Raw genomic sequence first — 25340 nt, forward strand, 5'->3', positions numbered from 1 at the left:
CCTCAGCCACCAGCCCGCTTTGCCGGGCACCACCGTACCTTTCAATTTTCCACACTGCACCTCCTCTGAGCCTCGTAATGCTGTTGTTTTTCCTTCTAGTTGAAGAGTCTCTCCTCAGCCAGCCTTCCTGTGGTTCTGGTTGATGTCCGTTCCGTCTTTTAGTTGTATTTTTGAAGTGGTTGTTTGCGGCAGCAGTCTCCAGTGTTTACCTATGCCGCCATCTTCCCAAGAGTTTCACATCGGGTTTTATATGATCGAAACATTTAGTGATAGATTATCGTCTATTTTCAGGATAGTAAAGGGAGTAGGACCACATGTTTGCTATAAAAGGGCAGCATTGAGCCTGTAAGGGTGAAACCACTGGGCTGCGGGGAAGCACCTTTTGCATTGCTGTTTTATAGTTCCAAGTATTCTAAAGGGTTTACACCTTACACAGCACGTAGTGTAAGTTACCAAATGCTCCTGCAGGGCAAGAAAGTGTTCCCTCCCTTTCTTTCTCTATATAACACTGGCATTAAAGAAATGTGTGGCTCATCAGGAATATAATTATAATACCTGTTTTTTACTGTTATCTTCTGTTCAGCTTAACTTTACTGTGGATAATTTACTTTATTTTTAGGAAAAAGGTTAAGTACCTTCTTGCATTTAAATTAAAGACAGGACCAGGCCTTTGGTCTTGAAATCCTTGTGCAGTCTTGTGTTTTAAAGATGGTGAAATAATCTGTGATCAGCTAATTCCCAGAGCTTCCACAGTGCTTCATAGAGAATTATTTTTTAGAGATTATGACTACTTATGACTACATTGAAATGGTATTTTCTGAACAATGAGTGGAGATTTGTTACTTTAGACCAGTGGTTCTCAACCTGTGGGTCGCGACCCCTTTGGCAGTCAAACGACCCTTTCACAGGGGTCGCCTAAGACCATCCTGCATATCAGATATTTACATTACGATTCATAACAGTAGCAACATTACAGTTATGAAGTAGCAACAAAAATAATTTTATAGTTGGGTCACAACATGAGGAACTGTATTTAAAGAGCCAGAAGGTTGAGAACCACTGCTTTAGATGAAGGAAAAAAAAAGCAGGGCTATGGATATAATTTGACTTAAAGAGGCTGAAATAATTATCACGATGTGAATTAAATAAAAAACATAGCTCAGGATATTGCACTATAGTTTAATGAAAAAATTATACCAGTGCGTGTTTTGCTGTCTCACAGTTTTAATAAATTTGAAACACCATAAATAAAATATGAATTAAGCATGGGTAAAAAATCAGAATTGCTTTATTTAAAACATCCCAGCAAAGGCCATTGTTCTGTGTGCGCTAGTGTTAACCAGTTAACTGCCACGCGTCCAGAACGGAAACCATCCCCACATCCCACGATATTTTGAATTTCCGTCTATAGACGCTTATGGTGTGCAAAGGGTTAAATAGGTCCTTTTTGGCATCTGACCCGTAATGGGCTATAAATGAAGCCTATGAGGCCCAGAGGTCTGCGTGTATGTGATCCTCCCAGTATGTCTTCTGTCTAATAGTGGGCCAGTATCTAGAAACAGGACTCTTTTTTTCTAGTTTTCACTCTTTTTGTAAGGGATATCATTGGCTCAAAATTTTTCATTCAGAAGAAGAAAAGCCTCGAGATTGGCGTTGGTTGGCATTTTCCAGGGCTATAGAAAGTTGGGCAGATTAAGAGATAGATTTGACCTGGCTGTTGTGGCTCAGTTAGTTGGAGCGTTGTCCATACACCAACCAAGGGGTGGCAGGTTCGATTTCCAATTGGGACACATACCCAGGTTGTGGGTTTAATCCTGGGACAGAGCATGTGCTGGAGGCCGCCGATTGATGTTTCTTTTTCTCTCCCCACCTCTCTCTAAAAGGAAAGAAGAAAAAAAAAGAAGAATATAGATTTTTACTTTCAGACTTGAATCTTTTGCTTTACATGTAAAGAGAAATTTAAAGTCTCCTTTAGAAAATAGTGTTGATCAGAGTTTAAAGAACTAAATGTTTCAGTTGAATTTAGGAATTTTTGTGCTAAAAAGCACACACTACTTCATATGATTTATGAATCTAGGTATTGTAATGATATTCAACTTTCTATTTACCAAGCAAATTATTTAGGTAAGGACATTTGTCTTGGTTAAAGCTGCTTTGCTCATGAAAAGTGGGCTTTCTACTCTATTTCACTGTCATAAAATATATATTTAAAAATAATGCAACTAGATCACCAATTTATACCATACACAAAAACAAACTCAAAATGGTTAAAGGACTTAAATGTAAGACGGGAAAACATAAAAATCTTAGAAGGCTCCATAGGCAGCAAAATATCAGACATATGTCATAGCAGTATCTTTACAGATACATCTCCTAAGGCAATGGAAACTGAGGAGAAAATAAACAAATGGGACTACATCAAAATAAAAAGCTCTGGACAGCAAAAGAAACCATCAACAAAGCAACAAGAAAGCCCACTGCATGGGACGACATATTTGCCAATGATATTTCAGATAAGGGTTTAATCTCCAACATTTATAGGGAACTCATACAAATGTAACAAAAGGAAGATAAACAATCCAATCAAAAATGGGCAAAGGACTTAAATAGACACTTTTCGAAAGAGGACATACAGAAGGCCAAGAGACATATGGAAACATGCGAAAAGTCACTAATCCAAGAAATGCAAATCAAAACAACAATGAGATATCTCACACCTGTCAGAATGGCTATCATCAACAAATCAACAAATGACAAGTGCTGGCAAGGATGTGGAGAAAAAGGCACCCTCATGCACTGCTGGTGGGAATGCAGACTGGTGCAGCCAGTAGGTGGAAAACAGTATGGAGTTTCCTCAAAAAGTTAAAAATGGAACTCCCATTCAACCCAGTAATCCCACTTCTAGGAATATATCCCAAGAAACCAGAAACAACAATCAGAAAGGAGATATGCACCCCTATGTTCATAGCAGCACAATTTATAGTAGGTAAGATTTGGAAACAGCCTAAGCAGATGAGTATATTAAAAACCTGTGGTACATCTACACAATGGAATACTATGCTGCTATAAAAAAGAAGAAACTTTTACCATTTGCAACAGCATGGATGGAACTGGAGAGCATTATACTAAGTGAAATAAGCCAGTCGGAGAAAGATAAATATCATATGATCTCACTCATATGTGGGATATAATGATCAACATAAACTGATGAACAAAAATAGATCCAGAGACAAGATAGCACTGAACAGACCATCCAACCTCAGAGAGAAGGCAGGGGAGAGGGCATGCACGTTAGAGATCAACCAAAGGACTTGTATGCAGGCATATTAGCATAACCAATGGACACAGATACTGGGGCAGTGAAGGCTTGCCCTCAGGGTTGGGAGTGGTGGGGGGGGTCAATCGGGGGAGAAAAAGGAGACATATGTAATACCTTAAACAATAAAAGAAATCATAGCAAAATGTGCTGTGAGCCTTGCATCAGGGTGGTAATTAGGAAAGTGGACTAGAATATAACATATAAATATTAATTGGTCTGTGTTATGATACATTAAACAACTAGATATTTTTGACTTATGGATACACTGTAGTATCTAAATTTTAAAATTTAAATTTATTGAGGTAATTTTGGTTAATAACATAAATTTCAGGTGTTCAGCATTATAATTCAATGTCTATGTACTCTATATTGTGCTCACCACCAAAAGTCTAGTTTCTTCTCTGAGTTACTTTTGAGAAACAACTACCATTCATCAGTTTCTTATAATTTAGTTACAGATTGTTGATTGTGGCTGCCCTTCACACTGCATAGATCTATTGGCAAAAATCACCTTCTATTCATTCTTTTTCCACCCTGTTCGTTGTTGTTTAATTTCTAAACTTGTTGAAGAGACACCTACCGTATATAATTGCTGCCTTCCGTTGTTCTCCTACTGATCCCTGATGCCCACACACTCTGATTTCCATGCCCTCCACGGAGGGATAGGTAATTGTTAGCCATGCTGCCAAACCTTCCTCCAGTGCCCAGGGTAGACATTAATTCACTGAACTTGGATGTGGAGTCCTCCTACACACACCACCTCAGGCCGCTACTGCCAGTTCATCGGAATTGACCCATGGGATGAAATCTGTTTTGTTTTTTTTTAAACATATTTTATTGATTTTTTACAGAGAGGAAGGGAGAGGGATAGAGAGTTAGAAACATCGATGAGAGAGAAACATCGATCAGCTGCCTCCTGCACACTCCCCACTGGGGATGTGCCCGCAACCAAGGTACATGCCCTTAACCGGAATCGAACCCAGGACTCTTGAGTCCACAGGCCAATGCTCTATCCACTGAGCCAAACCAGTTAGGGCGGGATGAAATCTGTTTACCCTTTCTGCACATGGTATCTTGGTTCATTTCTTCCTTTCCATTCCATTTTTTCTTTGTCCCTATTGATGTTCTTTCACTTCCCTCCATCATCTGATGAATTTTTAAGGCCTATTCCTTAGCCTTCTACTTTTTTTCTTACACATTTCCCCCCAGATCTGTAATAGTCATTCCAAATCAGCTTTTCCAGCCAAATCTCAAATCAAATCTGAATTTTAAATTCAAATATCTAATTGCCTACAATTCCGTGTGGTGATTCTACCATTATTTTCAATTGAGTATGTCTGAAACTGAACTCATTATTTTTCTTCCCCAAACAGCCACTCCTTTACTTAATTGACCATAGCGTTTATTAATTTTTTGGCATCTGGTTAAACATTTGACTTCTTTCTCTTCCATCTCTTGATCAATCACAGCCGATCTGTTTTTCCCATGAAAGCTCTTGTGTCTTAGACTCCACCTTTATGGCCAGTATCCTCGCTCAGGTCCTCATCACCTTATGTCAGTGTCTCAAATTTGAGTGAGCACCAGGGTCACCTGGAAGGGCTTGTTAGTTCACGATTGCTGGCTTTCATCCCCAGGGTTTTGTCTTGTAGATCTGGGGCTTAGCAGAAATACCAAAATGTATACACACTTTGAATGATGATAAAGTAATTGTTTACTAACATACAGTTCATCTTCAAAATTTAAAAGAATCTACAGCAATGAATAAATTTTTTTGTCAGTGCCTGTTTTCAAACTAATGACTGTTGTGGACCAGGCTCTGCTGATAACATGAAGCAATGGAATCACAAACATTAAGAATCATTTCGTTCAGTATTTGTGCACCCTCAATTCATCAACTGTTGCCAGGTTTTGTACTGTAAACTTTATCTTTTCTGTATCCCCCTAAAAAATAGTCTAGTGGCACTTTAGGATAAATTTTCTTTGTTCAAAGCTTAGTCTGCCTTCACTCACTATTCAGATCAGTTAAACCTGAAGTGAAAATTAAGTGAGTTATCAGCTGTTAAAGTTTGTATACATTTTTTTTGGGACATCCTGTATTTGCATCTCTAACTAAGGCTACACTTTGAGAATCCATCATTGCCTCATACTTTCCCCATCCTGTTTGTCTGCAAACCTTTGCCAGGTAAAGTTTCCAATAACACCCTATATCATGGCATTATTCTCATACGTTAACAACTATCCATGATGCCCTATTTTTTTAAAAACATTTCATATCTACATTTCTGCCTAGTTTCCAAGGCTCCTCATGATCGAGCATATTTTATCTTACAAACAAGCATTGTTTGCTTTCCTTTCCATCTGTCTAATGTAGGCCCTTGTTCACGTCCCTCCATGAAGCACTCCATGACTGCAGCTGTCCTTGGTAAGTGTCCTTAATGCTAAACCTCAGTAGTACAGTTTTGCTAACTTAGACTTTAGTCTCCTTAGTGGTAGGGACCATATGTCTTAATATCTTATAAAGCCTAGCATAGGATTGACTCAATGTGCATTTGCTACCTAGCGAACTCATTGATTTCCCTAGTTTGTATATTCCCAGAGGTTGCTTGATTTTTGAGAAAAAAACAAACAAAAAATACCACAAAGGTAACTTCAGATGGTTGACCAGGGAATAGAAAATTGAGCTTAAACATTAACACTGGAACCGTACAGCCAGCAAATAAGCTTATAATGAAGACCCATTCTTCTGTAACAGTATGCTGTCAGCCAAGGTGGCTCCAGGTGTTACCCATTCTTTCCTTTATGAGTATTATGCTGAGGGGCCTGGTGCCTGGTGGCTCCAGGTGTTCTGTAAAGGGTCCAGGCGCAGAAACCTGGGGTGGCAGTGGCTTGGAGAGGTTCGGGAAGGGGCTTGTCTGGCAGGGTTTTGTTGAGGAGCAGTCACACTATACTTCGATTGCATGACTTGTACAGTGTGTATGCTGTATTTCTTCTAAATCTTCCTTCAGGTACTCCAAAAGTTGGTGACTTATTACCTAATGACTGACGTTTGACTCCACAAATCAATGAATTATCACGATTTCATGGACCTGTGTGCTTTGCAAAGCCTGTACAATATGGCTCTCTTCCCTACTCTGTCCTGCCTCTCCTTAGTTTTCGATTTGTCTGGAAAGCCTAGAGGCTGTTTTTGGTAGTTTGCTAGGTGAGTAGCAGATAGACAGTTTCTCCAAATGAACCAAGTGTCAGTCACTTCAAGGCAAACAACGGACAGAATATGTCGCCAACGATACACTTTTTTATTCTTTTACCTTCATTCTAACAGGTTTTTAGGGGAAGTGGAGGCTCCAGCATGAATTCTTCTGTCAGTCTCCCATTTAACATGACTGTGCCAGGGAGAGCTGCTGGAGATTTTCCAGTTTGGGCCCTAATATTATAGATGATAGCTTTGGCCTTAAGCCGTGGTCGGCAAACTGTGGCTTGTGAGCCACATGCGGCTCTTTGGCCCCTTGAGTGTGGCTCTTCCTAAGCCTTAGGAGTACCCTAATTAAGTTAATAACAGTGTACCTACCTATATAGTTTAAGTTTAAAAAATTTGGCTCTCAAAAGAAATTTCAATCGTTGTACTGTTGATATTTGGCTCTGTTGACTAATGAGTTTGCCGACCACTGGCCTAAAGGAATGATGTGTTTTTGAGTAAAATCACAAAACCTAAGGTGGCAGAGCCAGGACTGGATAGGAACCCCCTTTATCACCATCTTGCTCCTCTTTGTATTTCACGAGTCTTTCTGCAGAAACCTTGAGTACAGCCCCAGTCAGGACCGCTGGAATGAGAGGAAACAGGTTTGGGTGGTTTGGGTACTTCACTTGGGGTTGGAGATTTAATGCTTTTTAATTTATAACTTTCTCCCCGGTGAACAAAATACATCCATTTGTGAAACAAACAAAAAAATTAAGCTATGCATCAAAAAGCAATATCCAGAGGTAATTATTATTTTTTAATTTAAATTATAGATCTTATTTTCCCAGAGGCTTTGGGAGGGCTCGCAACTGTTATTCAGGATATTAAGACACGAAATACTAAATGTATCTGATTCCCAATACTGGTTTAAAGAATTGTCTACTTACAAATGTGGGGACTGTGGCACATAAATGATGAGCTTGTCTGTGCTGTACAGCCTCTGCAGCCTGGTATTGATGTTTGTTTTCGCATAGAATGGGACGTGGATCTGGTTTCTGTGAGTGCTTGTTGTGAAGCAAGCAATACAATGACACTATTTGCATATTATTAGAAATTTACAAAGGTAGATAAATCCTGCTGGCACAATATTACTACAAAATAAACCATTAACTGGATGCTCTGAATGGTTAGGTTGCCAATCTCTTTGTAACACTGTGCATTCCAATTCAATATTTATGATTATGAATGTTCAGTTAAGGCTTTTCATTCTAACATCATTATTCACTTTAATGTATAAGTAGCCTCAGTTACCCTGCCAGGGATCTAGACAGATGGCTTTTTTTTTTTTTGAAGGCAGTCTTAAGATACATTATCCTTAGGTGAATGTAATTGTCAGTTGAACATCATACTCTGTGTGTATTGTCTGCCAACTAGATGGTGTCAGAAATGAATATTGTCAGATTATTACATGTTTCTTTCTAACCCCTGAGATTTAGCCCAGTCATCTTTCGACTCTTCTCCTAATCAAACCCTGTACCTTAATAAGAAAAGGAGCAGGACAAGATTTATCCTGCAACCTAGGCTGTGAGTTATTTATGTCTAATATACTGTGTGTTGGATTTCATGGGTGCTTCCATTATTATTTTTTAAACAACCAGAGCTCTTTTTGTATTAAGGAATTGGTTGAAATGATAACATTAAGGGATATTTCTATGAAGCTGAACATTTAATTTGGCTCTATCAAAAGGCATAAGTTTTGGCTCAACTATCTCAATCCTGGCAGATTCAGTCTTTATGTAAAACCTGCTGCTTGTGTTATGCAACTATATACATTTATTTTCTTTTTAGAGTGGATCTTCATAGCTCTCCTCAGTGTTTTAAAACTAGCCTATGAAAATACAGGCTTTATAAAATTGGACATGGTATGTATCAGCCAGAAAGAGGAATGGAGTAAAGGAAAAAATCCCAAAGGACCTGACATTTTTCTAGTAGGCAAGGCATAATTTTTATTAAGTAACTTACAGAGATTGTTTAAGAATACTGTAATTAGGGAGGGAATTATAGGGTGAGGATTAGGCAAAGAAAATGAAGGAAAGGGAAAGTCATAGGTGGAGAAAGTTACCAAGGAAATTGGTATGTCCCCTGAGTTCCAGGGAATGAAAGTCTCAAATCATGGTTGCATTTTCAGTCTTTGGTTTTATTTTAGATGATGAGACATTTCATAAAGTCATTCTATTTTTTGGAGTCATTTCTGTTCAACAAAGAACTGTCTTAAATATATTATAGTGTCTCCCCATCCCCTCCATTCCCTCTCTACCAGTTTAACCAGTTTCTGAAAATGGAAAATTTGGACATAAATCATATAAACCAGAAGACAGGTGAGGTGTAATGAATTTATGCTACACTTTCTCTGAGGATTAAGATGTGGTATTCACAGTTGCTAAGAATACTCATAATTAAGTATAAGGTTAGGAGTTTCTCATTGATCCTGAACCCAAATTAGAAATATAGATTCTTAGAATGTCTTGAGAATTTAAATTCTTAGAAATTTGGAATGTGGCTAAGAGGGGTAAATTATTGCTAGGCATTCAGTAAAGAATGTGTGGACTAACCAAACCATTCATTTAGAAATGTTGTTTACTAAACAAACAAACATAATTTTGTTAGGAAATCATGAGCTGCTTTCAACCACACAGATATTTATAATTTTCAGTAATAGTTTCAAATAAAGAGTTTAGGGCAGACTTGCTGTAACCAAGCAATAGCAATGCTTGACTTTTTCCTCATATGTCTTATGGTCAGTGTCGACCTACTATATCTAATTGACAAAATGCCAGTGTTTGCGTTCACTAAGATACATTTGCCATTGAGACAGAACTTAAATTGGGTTCTGAGATTTTTAAAAGTATATGCACGAGAAGAAAACATCCTTTGTCTTCATACACATTTTGAAAGGAAAGAGTGTATGTATGTAAAAGCTATAGAACCATACTTCCTGCCCTTGCAGTGGTTGTGCCGATTTCCATGGCAAATCTGATTTCTATGGCTTGGACATTTCTCATTTTTACTTTTTCTCATTTCACAGACTTTGCCAGTCCCTAAAGATCTGCTTGGAGACACACTGTGCTAATCAGCAAAGTTGGCCTTTCCTGTGCTTCTCTTAAAGGAGCCCATCCAGAAACACTGACCTTTTAGTTTAATAACAGTTTTGAGAAAATGTTCATATCCTGAGAGCTGGAAAGAGTGTTTTGAACAGGGCCGTTTAAAATAGCGGTCTCCCGAAGGTATATCTTTTCCCTTGCGCACTTGGGGTCAGACCTACCAGAAGAAATATGTTGTTGCTTTCTGTATTCTATTGATTTAAAAACAAATAACATGAAACTTAGATTTGCTAGAAACCCATTACTAGACTGGTTTATTTTCCTGCCTGGGCTTTGACTTGCTATTTTAGATTTTAAACTCACTATGCTCGATTATGTTTTATCTTTTGTTATTTTAAATTCTCAATTGTAGCTAAAGAAATTACTTTTTCAGCTGTGACCTTGGAAGTGAGACCCAAAAGGGGTGTGTGTGTGTGTGTGTGTGTGTGTGTGTGTGTGTGTGTAATTTTTCATTTCTCCCTTTGGTATACCTTCTTCAGTGGACCTGGAAGTGTCCTCCCGCCTCCCCCCCTCCCCCCCTTGCATTGCTGCTGGTTTCCCTCTGCTGCCATCCCCACCTGGCCTACCTAGATGATACCACAGTTGTCTCCATCTGTTTCTCACCTCACCCCACAGCAGGTGGCAGGGCTGACTGTGATTGATAGGCAGGAGGGTATAGAGAAAGAAGACATGTTTTGAAGCTACATTTGCTTCTCTGCAGTCTCTCCTGCATGGCTTCCTTTCCATCCAGCCAGCTGGTCCCCCTTGGGTAGTGGAGTCCTTATTGTTCCATTCCAGATTGATCACATCATAATAAAAAGCTCACTTCTGCCCTAGCTGGTGCTCAGTGGTTAGAGCATCGGCCCACAGACTAAAGAGTCGTGGGTTCTATTCCAGTCAAGGGCATGCAACTCAGTTGTGTGTGCGGTAGGCAACCAATCCATGTGTCTTTTTCTGTTTCTCCCTCTCCCTTTTACTCTCTAAAAATCAATGGAAAAAATATCCTTGGGTGAGGAGTAACAAAAAAACAACTCACTGCTGATTTCAGCTTTTCCCCTGGTAAGAAGCACCTTTGTAAGAGGCACAACATGTGAAGATACGAGACTGTATTAGCTCACTTAGAAAACTGATCTCATTGCTTCATATTTAGACCTGGTACACTGACATCTTTTGAAGCCTAGGCTTTAAAGGGCTGAATGGAATTCAGTTGCATTGTGATTGAGAATTTGAATTTTGCCTGAGAAAATTTTTTGCTGTGGTAGTTTGCAACAATCTAGGGGAAGTGGCATGATTTTACAGGTACAGTTTGGCTGTGTGTTGATCCTGATTGGTATGTAGAACTTCAGAGAATAGTTTTATCAGATAATACTAATTGATTAAGTATTTGTTTCAATTTTTGCTAACAGAGTTAGTAGTTCTGAACACCTCCAAAAAATGAAGAGTCATGATTTTTGCTCGTTTATGGGAAATCGATGAAAATGTGAAAATCATTACCTTGTGGGCTGTATAGTCTAGAACTTCTGAGGTGGCAGACACCCATGTAACTCACCTGGTCCTGCTTTTGGGTGAGGAAATCAAAACTTTATCCAAAGTTCAGCTAATAGAGAAACAAAGAGTATTTAGACTCTTTGCTGAGCTGTTACTAATTTCACTTTTATTTGTATTGTTTTCTAAAACTTTTAATATTGAAAAGTTGTAAGATTTGCCTAATATTGAAAAGTTATAAGATTTGCCTGAATGCAAACAATTCCCTGTTCTAGTTTTTTTTTCTTGATTTTGTGGACCTTTTCAAAGCAGAGATGTGCATCTCTTCTTCTACAGACTTTGAAGCAGGATCGAAGCCAAACAGCAGCATAAAATACATAGTTTGAAGGGACACTCGAGAGAACATCCATTTGAGAACATCCATTTGAAAACATCTATTTGAGAAAACTGCTGCCCAGTTAGTTTACCAATAAAACTGTACATTTTAGTGGTTTTTAGTATACTTGCAGAGTTGTGAGATGGCTCTCTCTCTCACTATCTAATTTTAGAACATTTTTAACACCCCCAAAAAGAAATCCTTTCCCCATTAGCTGTCACTCTCCATTCTCACCTTCCTCCCACTCCTGGCAACCAGTCTAGTCTCCTTTCTGAGTCTATAGACTTGCCTTTTCTAGCTATTTCATATCAGTGGAAGCATGCAAGTTGTGCAACCTTTTGTGACATTCTTTCACTTAGCATGATGTTTCAAGGTTCATCCATGTGGTAGCATCTATCAGTACTTCATGACTTCCATGGCTGAATAACATCACACTGAATGGATATACCACCAATTGTTTATCCATTCATCAGTTGATGGGCATTTAGGCTGTCTTCACTTTTGGGATGCCATGAATAATGCTACCATAATATTCATGTACAACTTTTTGTATAGACATATATTTTCAATTTTCTTGTGTATATAGAACACCTAAGAGTGAAATTGCTAGGTCCTGTGGTCACTTTGTTTAGCATTTTGAGGACCTGACTGTCTCTTTTCTACAATGGGTGCATCATGTTATATTTCACCAGCAATGTATGAAGCTTCCAGTTTCTCCACATTTTCACTAACACTTGTTATCGTCTTATTGATTATAGTGGGTTCAAATTGGTGTATCACTGTGGTTTTTAATTGCATTTCCCAAATGACAAATGCTGTTGAGCAATTGTTCATGTGCTTATTGTGGTTTGTAACACTTCTTTAGGAAAATGCATATTCATATCTATGCCCATTTAAAATTGTCTTCTTATTGTTCTGCTATAAAAGTTCTTTGTATTTTCTGGATACAAGGTAATTGTCAGTTATGTGATTTGCCAATATTTCCTCCTATCTGTGGGTTGTCTTCACCTTCTTGATGTCCTTTGATGCTGTTGTTTTCTGATAGTCCAACAGTAAGAGAAAACATCCTTACCACCTCTCATATATCTTCTTTGTTATTGCCCAATGTCAGCACGATTTAAAGAGGCTTGTGCATATCCTGTTGTAATTCACTTTTTGTCTGCCCTGAGGCAAGGTGCTTATAACGTTCAGATCATCAGGTAGAGTGTTGTTGCAGAGCAGACAGTGCTGTTTACGTTTCCATTTAACAGGCTACCGTTTGAAATAATAAGTCCAGTGTGTCTTCCTAGATCCTCCTAAGTGTTTCTGGTGCTTTCTTGGTCATAATTTTGGGTAGTGGGTTTTAGTGAAGAGGAAATAGTTAGTCTCTGCTTATTTTTTGTGTGGAAGGCTCTGAAGGAGTCTGTAAAATTTATCTATTTTGTTTGCTATCATAGCTGTAAGAATCTTTACAAAACACATCGTACAAAATTTTCTAATTGTAAAGACCAGATGTTTCACATCAAGTCACCAGGTCTGTAAGAAGCTCCAGCCAAGTTCTCAGCACTGTTCTGAAGTCTCTCTCCAGTTGCTGGCACTTGAATTTGAATGATATGTATTCCCAAAAATAGGTTTCAAAATGTCCACAAATGCCTTTTTTTTTCATAAATTATGGAAGAATAAATATAAACACAAATAATTTTCTCTCTGTAATAAATGATTTTTAAAAAATGTTTAATTATCAAAGTGAGAAAGCTTTGGTGTAATTTTCCCCTGTAAAACCCCTTCCTTACATCGTCTCTTCCCTCTATATGCCATTGTCAGACTTTAGTGATAGGACATCCTTTTAAAGAATTTGTACTTAACAGCTCAGTCCCCATGGGCAGTAAGGAGCTCCTTGAGTTTATTCACAATTTTGGCAGGTGTGGAAATTTCTAGGTCACCAGGGAACTCTTGATTAAGTTACTGCTGAAATGCACTAATTGGTCTTTTCCATAGTGCTTAGATGGTCCCCAGGAGCCACTGGCCAGCTGGCAGAACTTTGCCCTTTTAGCTCCAGTCTCAGCTTTGTTTTTGTGAGTATTTTCTTGGTTTTGTTTTTCAAAAATCACTAATTTCATCTCCTTTTGCTCTTTACTGATTCCAGTTTCCGATGAAGAACTGAAGAGAAGAGTAGCCGAGGAGCTGGCTCTGGAGCAAGCCAAGAAAGAGTCTGAAAACCAGAAACGGTGAGTTTCCTGGCAGGCGGGAGATTTTGGTCGACTTGTTATAATTATTAAGTATTTTTAGAGAGGAATAATTGTAGTAAGACTCATTATTTTTGTCTGGCTGAACTTCAGAATGTGCTGAGCATATGAACTTGGCCATTTTTGGTTTTGGATTGTGCTTGTTAGCCCTAGGTTGCCCTCTCCCCAGACTTGGTTATAAGTGTCCATTATATCTTTTGTGTGGTTCTTTATTGCATGAATATCGACTGAGCCCTGTTTTCTCAATAATGTGAGAAGTAGTTCTTGAGGATTCTCCAGGAATTTCACAAGATAGTTTCTTTCAATGAATGTAGTTAGGATTGAAAATTATATTGTCTACTGTGGTTATGAAGGTTAGCAATATTGTAGCTATTAATGAATGCCATGTATTATCCACAGTGCCTATATTAATAAATAGCACTAATTATGAATATACTCACTTAAAAAAACTGAAGACATATCAGAAAGATGTCAGGTTGAAAAATCAAAATCTTCTATAATTCCATTCTATGGAGAAAACCAATCTTGAACATTTTATTCCTCTAGATTTTTTTCTATATACATACTACTACATTATTTTTATCATTATTAAAACTACTACTACCATTAACAGTTAAAAGAATGTTCATTGAAGTGTTTTTGTAATAGTAGAAAACCAGAGGTAATTCATATGGCCATCATAGGGACTGGATGACTGAGTTATGGCACATGCCTCAGTACAGTAGTAGACAGTCAAGTAGATCCTTATGTGCTGATTCAAAAAGATGTTCAAAGCTATAAACTAAAAACCATACAATATTCAAAACAGCATAGGTAATTTTTTGGGGTAAAAGGACAACTTTTTAATGACCTTTAAAGTACACAGTTATTCATAAAAATATGCCAATACTTTTTAATCTAAGATAGAGTCAAGTGCTTTCCATCTGTGCTACTTCTGAAATTTGCATACAGCACAGAGCATTACTGTTATATGATCATGCAAATGCCTTTCTGCTGTGAGCACTAAGCACATGCCTGCCACCAGTGGATGCTTAGCGTGTGCTTGTTTTTGTTTTGGTTGCATAACTGTTTTGCTTGGGAGAGCTAAATGTAAAGAATCTTTGAGTTGGATTCTCGTCTTCAATGGCCATAGGTCCTTCAACATATAATCTAACCTCTTTGGGCCTTAAATATTTCATCTCTAAAATTTCTTTATTGATGTAAGTGCTAAGCTACCTCCAGTTTGCTTTTGAAACGTATAAAACAGAACATAAGTTTTAGATTAAGACTGCCATTTTCTCAGGAAATAGAGAAGGCTCATAGTTTAGGGTTTAAAAAATCAAGATGTAATTAGTACTGGTGAAAAGAGTCTGTGTATATTTCTGTAGTTTTCCACATAGCACTTTATAATTATTTAATTGGGTTAGGCTGATGGAGTATGTAATTAGATGGTGAAGTTTGAATATTCCAAAAAATTCAGACCATTTTCATTAAGAAGCAAAGAAAATCAATATATTATGGTGGAATTTCTTACCTTTGAAATTTTATTTTTAATTGAATTTTATTTTAATAAGGAGTTTTTTGGGGTTAAAATCATGTTTACTTTGCTTATTATATTTCACATAGAAATTTTTTGACTTCCCTTCTCTCCTTATGGTACAGGCTTCTTACAATAGCTCTCACTCTGGTGTTTTCTTTCTTTATTCTTCCTTTTTTATTCAGCTTCCATTTGCTTTGTCTTGGTCTGTGAGAGGTAAAGGGCAGATGAGATGAATAAAAGGTGCCAGGGAGAGCCAATTTCAAATCCCAAGTGGACTGGGGTTGGCAGCCTAGCTGTAACCTGGACAAATGACTATTGATAAAGAATTTATTTTCTGTCACCTTTTAGGAGAACAGAGGGTGGTACAGCCTTTTTATTATTTTTTTTTTCTTTTAAAAAATGTTTTATTTGAAGCCTTCTTCATGAAAACTTCCAGCTGTCAAATCTTGGCACAGAGTGTGTGTTCATCTATGTGATAGTTTTTAAAAGAATCAATAGCTGTTTTTTTGTTTGTTTTGTTTTTGTACCAGAGAAGAAACTTTAGAAAAAGCATTAAGAAAGTGTTGTGTGCAGTCTTTGCAAGGCAACTTTTGGTGTCAAGGCATTTATACATTACTAGAGGCCTGGTGCACGAAATTTGTGCAAAGGGGGGGGGTCCTTCAGCCCGGCCTGAACCCTCTTGCAATCCGGGACCCCTCGGGAGATGTCCAACTAATCCGGCAGTGGGACATCCCTCTCGCAATCTGGGACTGCTGGCTCCTAAATGCTCTCCTGCCTGCCTGCCTGATCACCCCTATCCCCTCTGCCTACCTCCCTGATCGCCCCTAACCACTCGCCTGCCTGCCTGATCGTCCCTAACTGCTCACCTGCCTGCCTGCCTGATTGCCTCTAAACACTCGCCTGCCTGCCTGATCACCCCTAACCACCTCTGCCTGCCTGCCTGATCACCCCTAACTGCTTCTGCCTTGGCCCCCACCATCACGGGTTTGTCCAGAAGGATGTCTGGAATGACGTCCAGAAGGTCATTCAGCAGTCTGGTCTAATTAGCATATTACACTTTCATTATTATAGATTTTATGTGTTGCTTTAATTGAATGAAGCCTTGTAAGCCGTTTTAGAGGGTTCCTTGTGCCACTGTTTCAGCAATCCTTGTGTCATCTATACATACCCCTACTCACTCTACCTATGTGGTGAGTGGTAAGGAGAAGCAGTAACATTTTTAACAGGTGAACTTTGTGGCAGGGAAATACTCTGAAATGTCTTTTATTAGGGTAGCTTAAATAAGAACCTTGTTTCGGTCAGGATTTTTTGGTTGAAAGATTGAAACTTAACTCTGGTTAACTTTGGAAGCAAGGGGATTTTTAGAAGCATTTTGGAAAGCTCAAAAGAATCAAAAGGAAGACTAGAGAACCCCAGCTAGGGAAGAACTGGTTACTGCTAAGTTACTACTAAGAAGTACTTACTCAAAAGAAATCAGGATAAGCATTCCATAACAAAAAGAAAAAGATGTTGGGTGGCTGAATTTCATTGAATTGAAGATGCCATTGATTATAAGAAGCATTGTATTTGATGTACCACAAGAAAAAAATTGCTGCAAATTGTAACACAATAGTTTATCTCTTAGAATTTTCTTATTGAAAGATCTCATTAAGCATGACTTTGATTTTTTTAAAAAACATCACTTGCATATTCAAAAAGAGAAAAATGTAAGCAAAATAAATAGGTTAAGGCATTGGGGGAGATTTTGGTCCCCAGGAGATATCTGACAGTGTCTGGAGACATTTTTGGCTGTCACAACCTGTCAGGTGTTATTGGTATCTAGTGGGTAGAGGCCAGCAATGCTACTAACCATCCTGGTGTACAGGACAGCTCTCACCTCTGTCCCTGCCCAGAACAAAGAATTGTCGGGCTCAAAATGTCAACGTGCTGATAGTGAGAACCCCAGGGTTAAGATCTTCTTAAAAACTGGCTCACATTGGGTCTAGTTCTTCTGAATCACTTCTTGACTCAGGGTCTTGCTGTCCTTGTTTTTCCTCACATCATATTCTGTGCCATCAAAGCCTTGGCGACAGCGTTCCTGAAATGATTGCTCCACTGCTGTTCCTGGGATTTTTCCAGGCTGCTGACACCAGTTTTTGCAAATTGTGATTCTTATGCTCAAGTTCTGACAACTGTGCAGGACCGCTGCCTGGCACGCAGCAGTGTAAGATGCTCTCAGGCATGTGAAACAGAAAAATACTGTCCTAGGGCTGTATGTGGTCAATACAGTTCATGTACACTCTGGACCATATATTTATGGGATTGGAAATGACTTCTTGGGTGTCTTGCCTTACCTCCCATCTAATGCAGAAGCCTTTTACAACCTCTCTGATTGGTAGTGCCACACTCATTTAGATCCCATTCAAAAATCATTTAAACGGAAGATATATCATTAGACCATTTAAAATTAACCTGAACTCCTTTAAATCTCCACTCTTTACTATCAGACATGCAGTTGCTTTAAAGGAGTTTTCTTCTGGGCCACAGTGATGGTGCAGCTAATCGTAAAGCACTGTGACTGTATGTGTTGTATTCTCATTTCTAAAAACCATTTATTCATGAAATCTCAATTTATCTTAGATCTGATTCTGTTTTATGAGACTCTTGAGTGATTTGCTTAGTTAACAAAATCATGCCCCAAAATATCACTGGCATAATATTAGTACATGTACTAAATGTTGAGTTTAATTTGGAATTACAGTTTTGCTTATCACAACATCTAATGGAGGGAATAGCTGTTTGGTGAATTGGGAGTCAAGAGTAAATTAAATGCTCATGTCAGCAGTCTGTTTTTGCTGTAACACTCTATCGTGTGTTTTGGATAATAGCTGACCATATTGTGTTGTAACTATAGCAGGCCAATATAGCAAGGACATAATATGCCCCAGTTTGAGTAAAGACTTTTAAAATGTGATTTGCTTCTCTCCTGTGCCCTGCCTCCAAAAGTCAGTCTTTGACAGCAAGAATAATGTGACTGCTTCTGAACTCTGACCTTTGGCATTTGGATTTCACCTCTTTACCTATAAAAGCAAGTGAAAGTGTTTCAGTTTTAATAACTTTTCTTCAAGAAAACAAGAAGAAGGGGAATACCTACTTGATATTGTAACTAGCTACACATCAACCAAGATTACTTGCTTGCTGTTTTTAAATGGACAACTGATGAGATTTCCCCCACTTTAAATTACTTGGATAATTACATTAGATATTTGAGATGTAAGCTAATTAATTTGATTTAATAAGTGATTTCATAAAGTAGTCATAAATTTTATTAACTGTATGGGTAAGTTAGAATATAGTACAGTCCATTATTTTTTTTTCCACTTATAGCATGTATTAAGGGCTTAAAGATTTGGGGACTTTTTAGTTTCTTGTAGTAAAGGTGAAATTTATAGGGATGATACCTTCTGTTTAAATTCATTATATAAAAGAGTTCATTTCAATTATATGAATACATATTTTCTGCCTCTGGAGGAAAAAGCTAAAAAAGGAAAGAATCCAGTAGAGACAAACAGGGTTTGTGGGTTAGCACCACACTGGAAATACATAATATGGGAAATCGTCTACCTAATGTGATACAAATTACACAGTTATGATGAAATCACATGCCTTCAACCTGAACCTGCATGTATTCTCTAGGTATATAGCACTAAAAAGAAGAAAAAGAGAAACCAACTTTCAGGGTACAAGTACTTTTTGATAACTAATATTTATCAATGGCTTCTTGTAAAGTAGAGTTTTGAAGTGAATAACAGATCAGTTAGCAGTGAGTATTTTCTCTTGACACTTACAACTATTACAGGCAAATGCGTCTCATTTCTAATTAATTAATATTTGCAAAGAAGTTGGTTGCAGAAATTTGAGTTTTAAGTCTTCAGTGACACACACCCTGCTGTGATGTGAGCTTATTTCCCAGTTCTGGTTCCAGTAGGAGTAGCGGAGACTTCGTTAGCATCATCTGCAAAATGTTCCTGCATGTACTCTGCCATATAGGAGTTCCTTCTGCAGTATAAAAGTCCTGATATTTTAGATTAATTTTCTTATTAACCCCATTGTAGCCTTGATTTTAAAAATGCATCCTGTGTTGCTGTTGTTTTACACTTGCATGTTTCTATTCCACTCTGCTTAAAAGTAGATAAAGACATACCAGTTCTGAAGGACACTCACACCCTAGCCTCCCGGTCCTTTTCACTGGAAGTTGATTGGAAGTGCTGTGTGGGTACCAGGCACTGGAATCGTGTGCCATCTGCTACTTTATCTTTTTCTTCAAGTGGCACTTTTCTATTTTTAATAGAGACAACTGCTTCCTATAACCAACAAATATAGAAAGTTGGATTACCCAGTCTGTGTTTTATTCACATCTCTTTACTTATTTTTCCAAATCCGATTTTCTCTCCTTTTCAGTGTTATGCAGTTGTAGAGCCTGCCCTGAATTCAGTTCGAGAAGCTATTTTTACACGGTTGGAATATTAAACCTGGACTGGAATTAATCTAATTAATTCTAAGCATGCCATAGAATCAGCTTTATATCAGACTGTGACTTTTTTTATTGGTCGTGTTAGCAGCGGTGATGTTCAACCACTTTTTGTTCGGATGTTTCTTTTGACAGTAATTACAGCGTTTTCTCTTGTGAAGCATAGTGTTTGATGTAACTTGTGCCAAAGTTGGTTTCTGCCCTTGGAATTTTCTAGGAATAGGTTTCTGGATGTGCCATAGTTATAATAATCCTTGCTGAAGTTTCTCTTTTACTCAGAGCAATCTAGGGTAAGGGGAGAGGGGGTTGTAATGTACCCTATGAATAATTTATTATTCCTTACATAGACTATTAATGTTTATTGTCAGTGTTATCACTGTTTTAAAAACACCGATGACTGAAATAGATGTATATAAAATTTTTCACTTTGCAGCAGAACCAGGACTTGAATTGCATGGCCCCATAACCTTACACTGCCTGATTGAATCATTCTCTCTCATTATTTTGTAAATGTTTATTCAAAGGACACCCAACATGGCACTTTGATATAAAGCTGATTCAAGTGCCATCAGAGTATTGTTAGGACTAGGGTTTAGAGCTCTGTCCGCCCCTTCCCCTTTTCCCTTCCTGGAGACCTGAGAATCATTCTTACCGGCTCTAATACCTTGTCAGGTTGATTTTCTCTCAAAATTGGACACTGTGCATGAGCGAGGAGTATACTTTTCTTGTGCAAATAGCATTGTTGGATGAGTTAGTTCTGTTTCTGTTTTAGAAGGGGTGGGGGAGTGGCCAGATGTCCATTTCCTTGAGTCCAGAAGTCTGTATTTATGGGCAGTGGTCCACATTGTTTGGGCCTCACCCTGGCCGAGTCCTCAGTCCTGGGCCTTCTGGAAGCCGTCTGCTGATCCTGCTGGTAATGAATGCTGTGTGAGGAGGAGTGGAAAGTGTGAGGTCCTTGCATGGCAGCTCACTCTGGAAACAGTGGGGAAATGTGCAGAGAGGGTCCCTGTACATTTCCCCTCCTGACCTGACCAGCTTTGCCTATAGAGCCTCAAGCTGAAAAGGAGCCTAGGCTACATGGTTGTGAATCAGATGTAGATTTTTCACAGCATTGTAATGCCTCCTTCCAAATGTTGGCACATTTTTATGTTTAAGTAGTAACCCCTTCCCTGGTTGGAGAAAACTGTTAAAAAGAGAGTAGCTCATCTTAAGTTTTTGTTAAATGTTTTCTTGAGAGATGAAGCAGTTTATAGATGACACACACATAGAATATGCACATTGGGGTCACATGCTTTCTGTTATAAAAACCATTTCAGAATACAGGACACATATGCCCAACTAAAATGAAAAAAATTTAAAGGAAAGGTAGTATTACGTTATTTACTGTTTTCTCAGTGCTGTTCTGAATACTTTATATATTTTAACTCATTTTATCCTCACAACATCTCTGTTACCCACTTTATAAATGTAGAAACTGAGAGGTAAAGACACTTGCCAAGGCCATATGTATGTAGTAAGTGGTGGATCTGGGACCAAATTGGCCCTTAGGACCAAATTCTTGAGAATTTGTGCTTAAAGGTAATATTCTTTGTCTACAGAGGCTATAACTTACTATTGAACACTTGCTTGTGTGCACATTTTCAGTGGTGGCAATTTGAATTTCTTGTTAGCCTAAGACTGGGGACATTTTTCTTATTGCACAGCTGGGGTGGGGGCAGGCTGTGTGGAAGCAGGTGGTGCCGTGCCCCGGGAGCTTCAGATGTGAGTATTTGCTTCTGGTAAGTGAGGCACAGGTGTGCTCAGTGGCATTCTGCAGAGTTCAGGGGAGCAACACGGTCCTTCCACTGTGTGTAAAGCAATAAAGATGCATAGCACTTTAATGGATGATCGTAGTATGGAAATTTTGCATTTCTCCTATATTCATCCTTAGGCTTCCTTCCTTCCTTCCTTCCTTCCTTCCTTCCTTCCTTCCTTCCTTCCTTCCTTCCTTCCTTCCTTCCTTCTTTCCTTCCTTCCTTCCTTCCGGAGCCTTGGACTCATTCTATTATTTTGTATTGGTTGTGTTGGAGTATTGGTTTGTAGTATTTATTATTTATTTGCCTTTTGTGTGATAGTCAAAGTATTTTGATAAGGCACCACCTTTATTCTAAAAGTGTACCTGTTTTTAAACCAGTCTTTAGAATTAGCTGCTGGGACAGTGTACCTCTGGAACTAGAATGTGGGTTCCTCCATTGACTACTGTGCAGCTGCAGCACAGGGACAGGTCATCAATTCTATACCGTTTTCACTTGCTTCCTTCCTTCCATAGAGCACCAGGGAGCACCACTGGGCTTAGACCATTTCCTTTGGAAAATTTTAAAGTTATTCCATTAAAATGCTTCTAGTGTGAAATTGGCATTGAGTATAAAGAATAAAATTAGAGGTTAACCATATAAATGTTTAAGATTATAATTTGAGTTTAAGTTCCTTCACAACTTCTTAGACCAGATCTCTTAAATTCCGTATTTCCTGGTGCCATTTTGTGAATGCTAATGTAAAATTTCTTAAAAATCCATAAATTTTAATTTTGCTTTCCTGATAGGCTGATGGATTAAAACCAAATCAAATAAAAACAAAATAAAAAAGTCAACTGAAACTATTAATTTAATATGGATATGCCTATTAATTTAAAAACAATACCCAACAGAGTTTCTGCAATTTTTATTATTACTACAGAATCTGGTAGGTTTGACTTAGAGAGGTCATTCTGTAAACAACTGAAAACATGGATGATGTTGATTTGTTTAAAAAATGGTTACAAAAGAAATATACATCTACTGAAGAAATTAAAATAATACTGAATCATAAAAAGTTAATCATCCTATGGCCTTCTAAAATCGTTTGCTACATTCTTACCCTAGGGAAAATGTTTTCCTAACAGTGTTTTACATAAATATTTTTTATACAAAACAAAATTGAAGTAATAATGTTGTATAACTTGCTTTTGTTTTTTGCACCCAATCATATATTGTGGTCTTCTTGTGTACAGTCTATACTGATTTGAGTAGACTTTAGATCTGATAATATATACCATTTAAGAAGACTTTATCTAAGAAAAGTAATACTAATAGTAGTAATAATATATAATAGTAAGTAATCATATGCAATAGTAGCAGGTAGTAGTTTTGAACAGTTTCTTTGTCCCAAGCACTGGTCCAAGCCCTTTGTATGTATTAATCCTCATAGCAACCCCGTGAGGCAGGTTGTGATCTGCTGGTACCTGACTTAATATTTGGGGTGGTTGGAACACAGAGAGATTCATTTGCTTACAGTCACATAACCAGAAAATAGAGGAGTTGGGACTTGAACCCAAGCAGTCTGGAATCTGAAGCCACACTCATCATTGCTCTACTGAACTGTGTCTCAGAGGCTAAATTGAATTCCGGTCAAACAGTGATGGGTTACCTGTTATACATCAGTCTGAGGCTCTTTTGATGTGCTTTTGATGTGGTTGACTGAAGATTTATGTTTTTCAGGTTTCAGTGTAGTGAGTTTTGCCTTGATTGTGGAGCTCATTAAATAAAGAATTCACAAATGAAGGGACCTTTTTGGTATTTTTTTTTAATTCACAGGACTATATTTTGAAATAAAACTGTCAAACTACTGTTCAAACTACTGTCAAATACTGGGTGAAAAATTTATATTTCTATAGGTTTTTATGTAAAATGTTAGAAATTGTGTATTTTTTAATGAATATAACTGTCAACTGTACAGTTCAGTTTGTGTAAGACTGAAGAAAAGGAGTCCGAACTATTGTCCTGGTGAGTTTGTGTGACCTAAATTATTTGTCAGCCCCAGGTAGGTTTGATTTGGAAAGCACTTTCCTCAAACTACAGAATAGCTGGATGTTAGTCTAACAAAAATTGAGGGTGACATCAGGATTTTGATGACTGATTATTCTTTTTTAAAAATATGTTTTTGATTTTATTAAAAGAAGAAAGGAGTGGGAGGGAGGGAGGGAAGGAGGGAAAGAGGGAGAGCGAGAGACAGACAGACAGACATTGATGAGAGAAACATCGATTGGTTACCTCCCGTGTGCACGCACCCTGACAGGATCTAACCCTTAACCTGGGTATGGTCCCTGACCAGATATCAGACCAGCAACTTTTGCACGGGATGACACTCAACCAACTGAGTCACACCAGCCAGGGCTGATTACTGCTTATTTTTGTTCCCTTCTTCTTGCCTTTATGTCTCTTCTTTCCCCCTTCCAATTGATTAGCTCTGGTGTCTCTACTTTTAAAATATATTGTAAGCCCATTACCTCTCACCATTTCTATCCCTACTTAGTCTAAGCCAGTGCTTCTTGATTGGGGGAACTTTTGCCTCCACACCTCCATTGGACATTTGGCCATGTCTGGAGACTTTCAGGTTGGAGGGTGCTCCTGGCATGTAACGGGTAGAGGCCAGCGATACGCCTAAGTACCCTACAGGCCAGCTATCCCACAGGACAGATCTCTACAATAAAGAATTCTTAGGTCCAAATGTCAGTAGTGCCGAGGTTGAGAAACCCCGCCTAAGCCATTGTCACTCTCACTTGGACTATTACAGAGTCTCCTGCAGGGAGCCACTCTTCTCTCCCGGTTCTACTCTTCACCAAGCAGTGTTAATATATTTTGAATCATGGCAGTTTTTTTACTTAAAATCCTAGGTTTAGCTTAAAGTTCAAACCTTTCCCTTGACCTTCTAGTCCTCTTCTTCCCTTTATATATTTATATACTCATACCTCATCTCTTACCATCTTTCACTGAAAGTTTCAGCTACATTAGTGACCAAACCTCTTTGGGCCTGCAGCTGTTCTCCTGGAATATTAGTATTCCCTGTTCTGCATGGCTGGCTTCCTCTTACTATATGGGCTTTGTTGATTGCTTTACCTAAATATTCTTTCTTTCTTGTCCCCTCTGTTAGTTGTCATTTCTGTCGACGGAAGAAAAGTCCAAACCTGTAAGAATTTTTATGAATTTATTTGAGACCAACTGACAACAATTGCTGGGAAGCAAAATCTCAATGGACTGAGAAATGCTCTGGAAAATGGCAGTCTTACTATTCATTTTATACATCAGAATCAAAGGGGAATATGTAAAAGGGCTTCATGAAATTCATTGGTGGTAGATTATCAGGAGGAGAGAGAAAGCAAAGCGGGGAAATCTCTGGGATTGCATAAAAAGTAAAACAAATAGACAGACATATACTTCTTTTACATTGGTGGGTATAGGATAGTTGACATTTACAGCGCATCGACACGGCATGCAGGGGGCAAGAGACAATGAGGGGTTCTGTGATCTCCTGTCCTGGTGGGAGGTTGTGCCCTGAGGGGTCTACAAAAAGGATATTACTCTGACATCCGAAGGTATGTTATCCTAGATCAGCAGTTCTCAACCTGTGGGTCTCGACCCCTTTGGGGGTTGAATGACCCTTTCACGGGGGTCGCCTAAGACCATCAGAAAACACATATATAATTACATATTGTTTTTGTGATTAATCACTATGCTTTAATTATGTTCAATTTGTAACAATGAAAATACATCCTGCATATCAGATATTTACATTAC

The 25340-nt window shown here is 38.3% G+C and overlaps 1 protein-coding gene across 1 annotated transcript in view; it reads left to right on the forward strand.

Moving 5' to 3' along the window:
• Window positions 1-25340, forward strand: part of CHCHD3 (coiled-coil-helix-coiled-coil-helix domain containing 3) — a 265354-nt gene that overhangs the window by 45522 nt on the left and 194492 nt on the right. Inside the window, exon 3 of the mRNA XM_006088332.3 lies at window positions 13621-13702. Within this exon, the coding sequence (XP_006088394.1) occupies window positions 13621-13702 (82 nt within the window). The remainder of the gene's footprint in view (window positions 1-13620; window positions 13703-25340) is intronic.

The sequence above is a fragment of the Myotis lucifugus genome, unplaced genomic scaffold (genome assembly GCF_000147115.1).
Source record: "Myotis lucifugus unplaced genomic scaffold, Myoluc2.0 scaffold_46, whole genome shotgun sequence".
Taxonomy (NCBI): Eukaryota; Metazoa; Chordata; class Mammalia; order Chiroptera; family Vespertilionidae; genus Myotis; species Myotis lucifugus.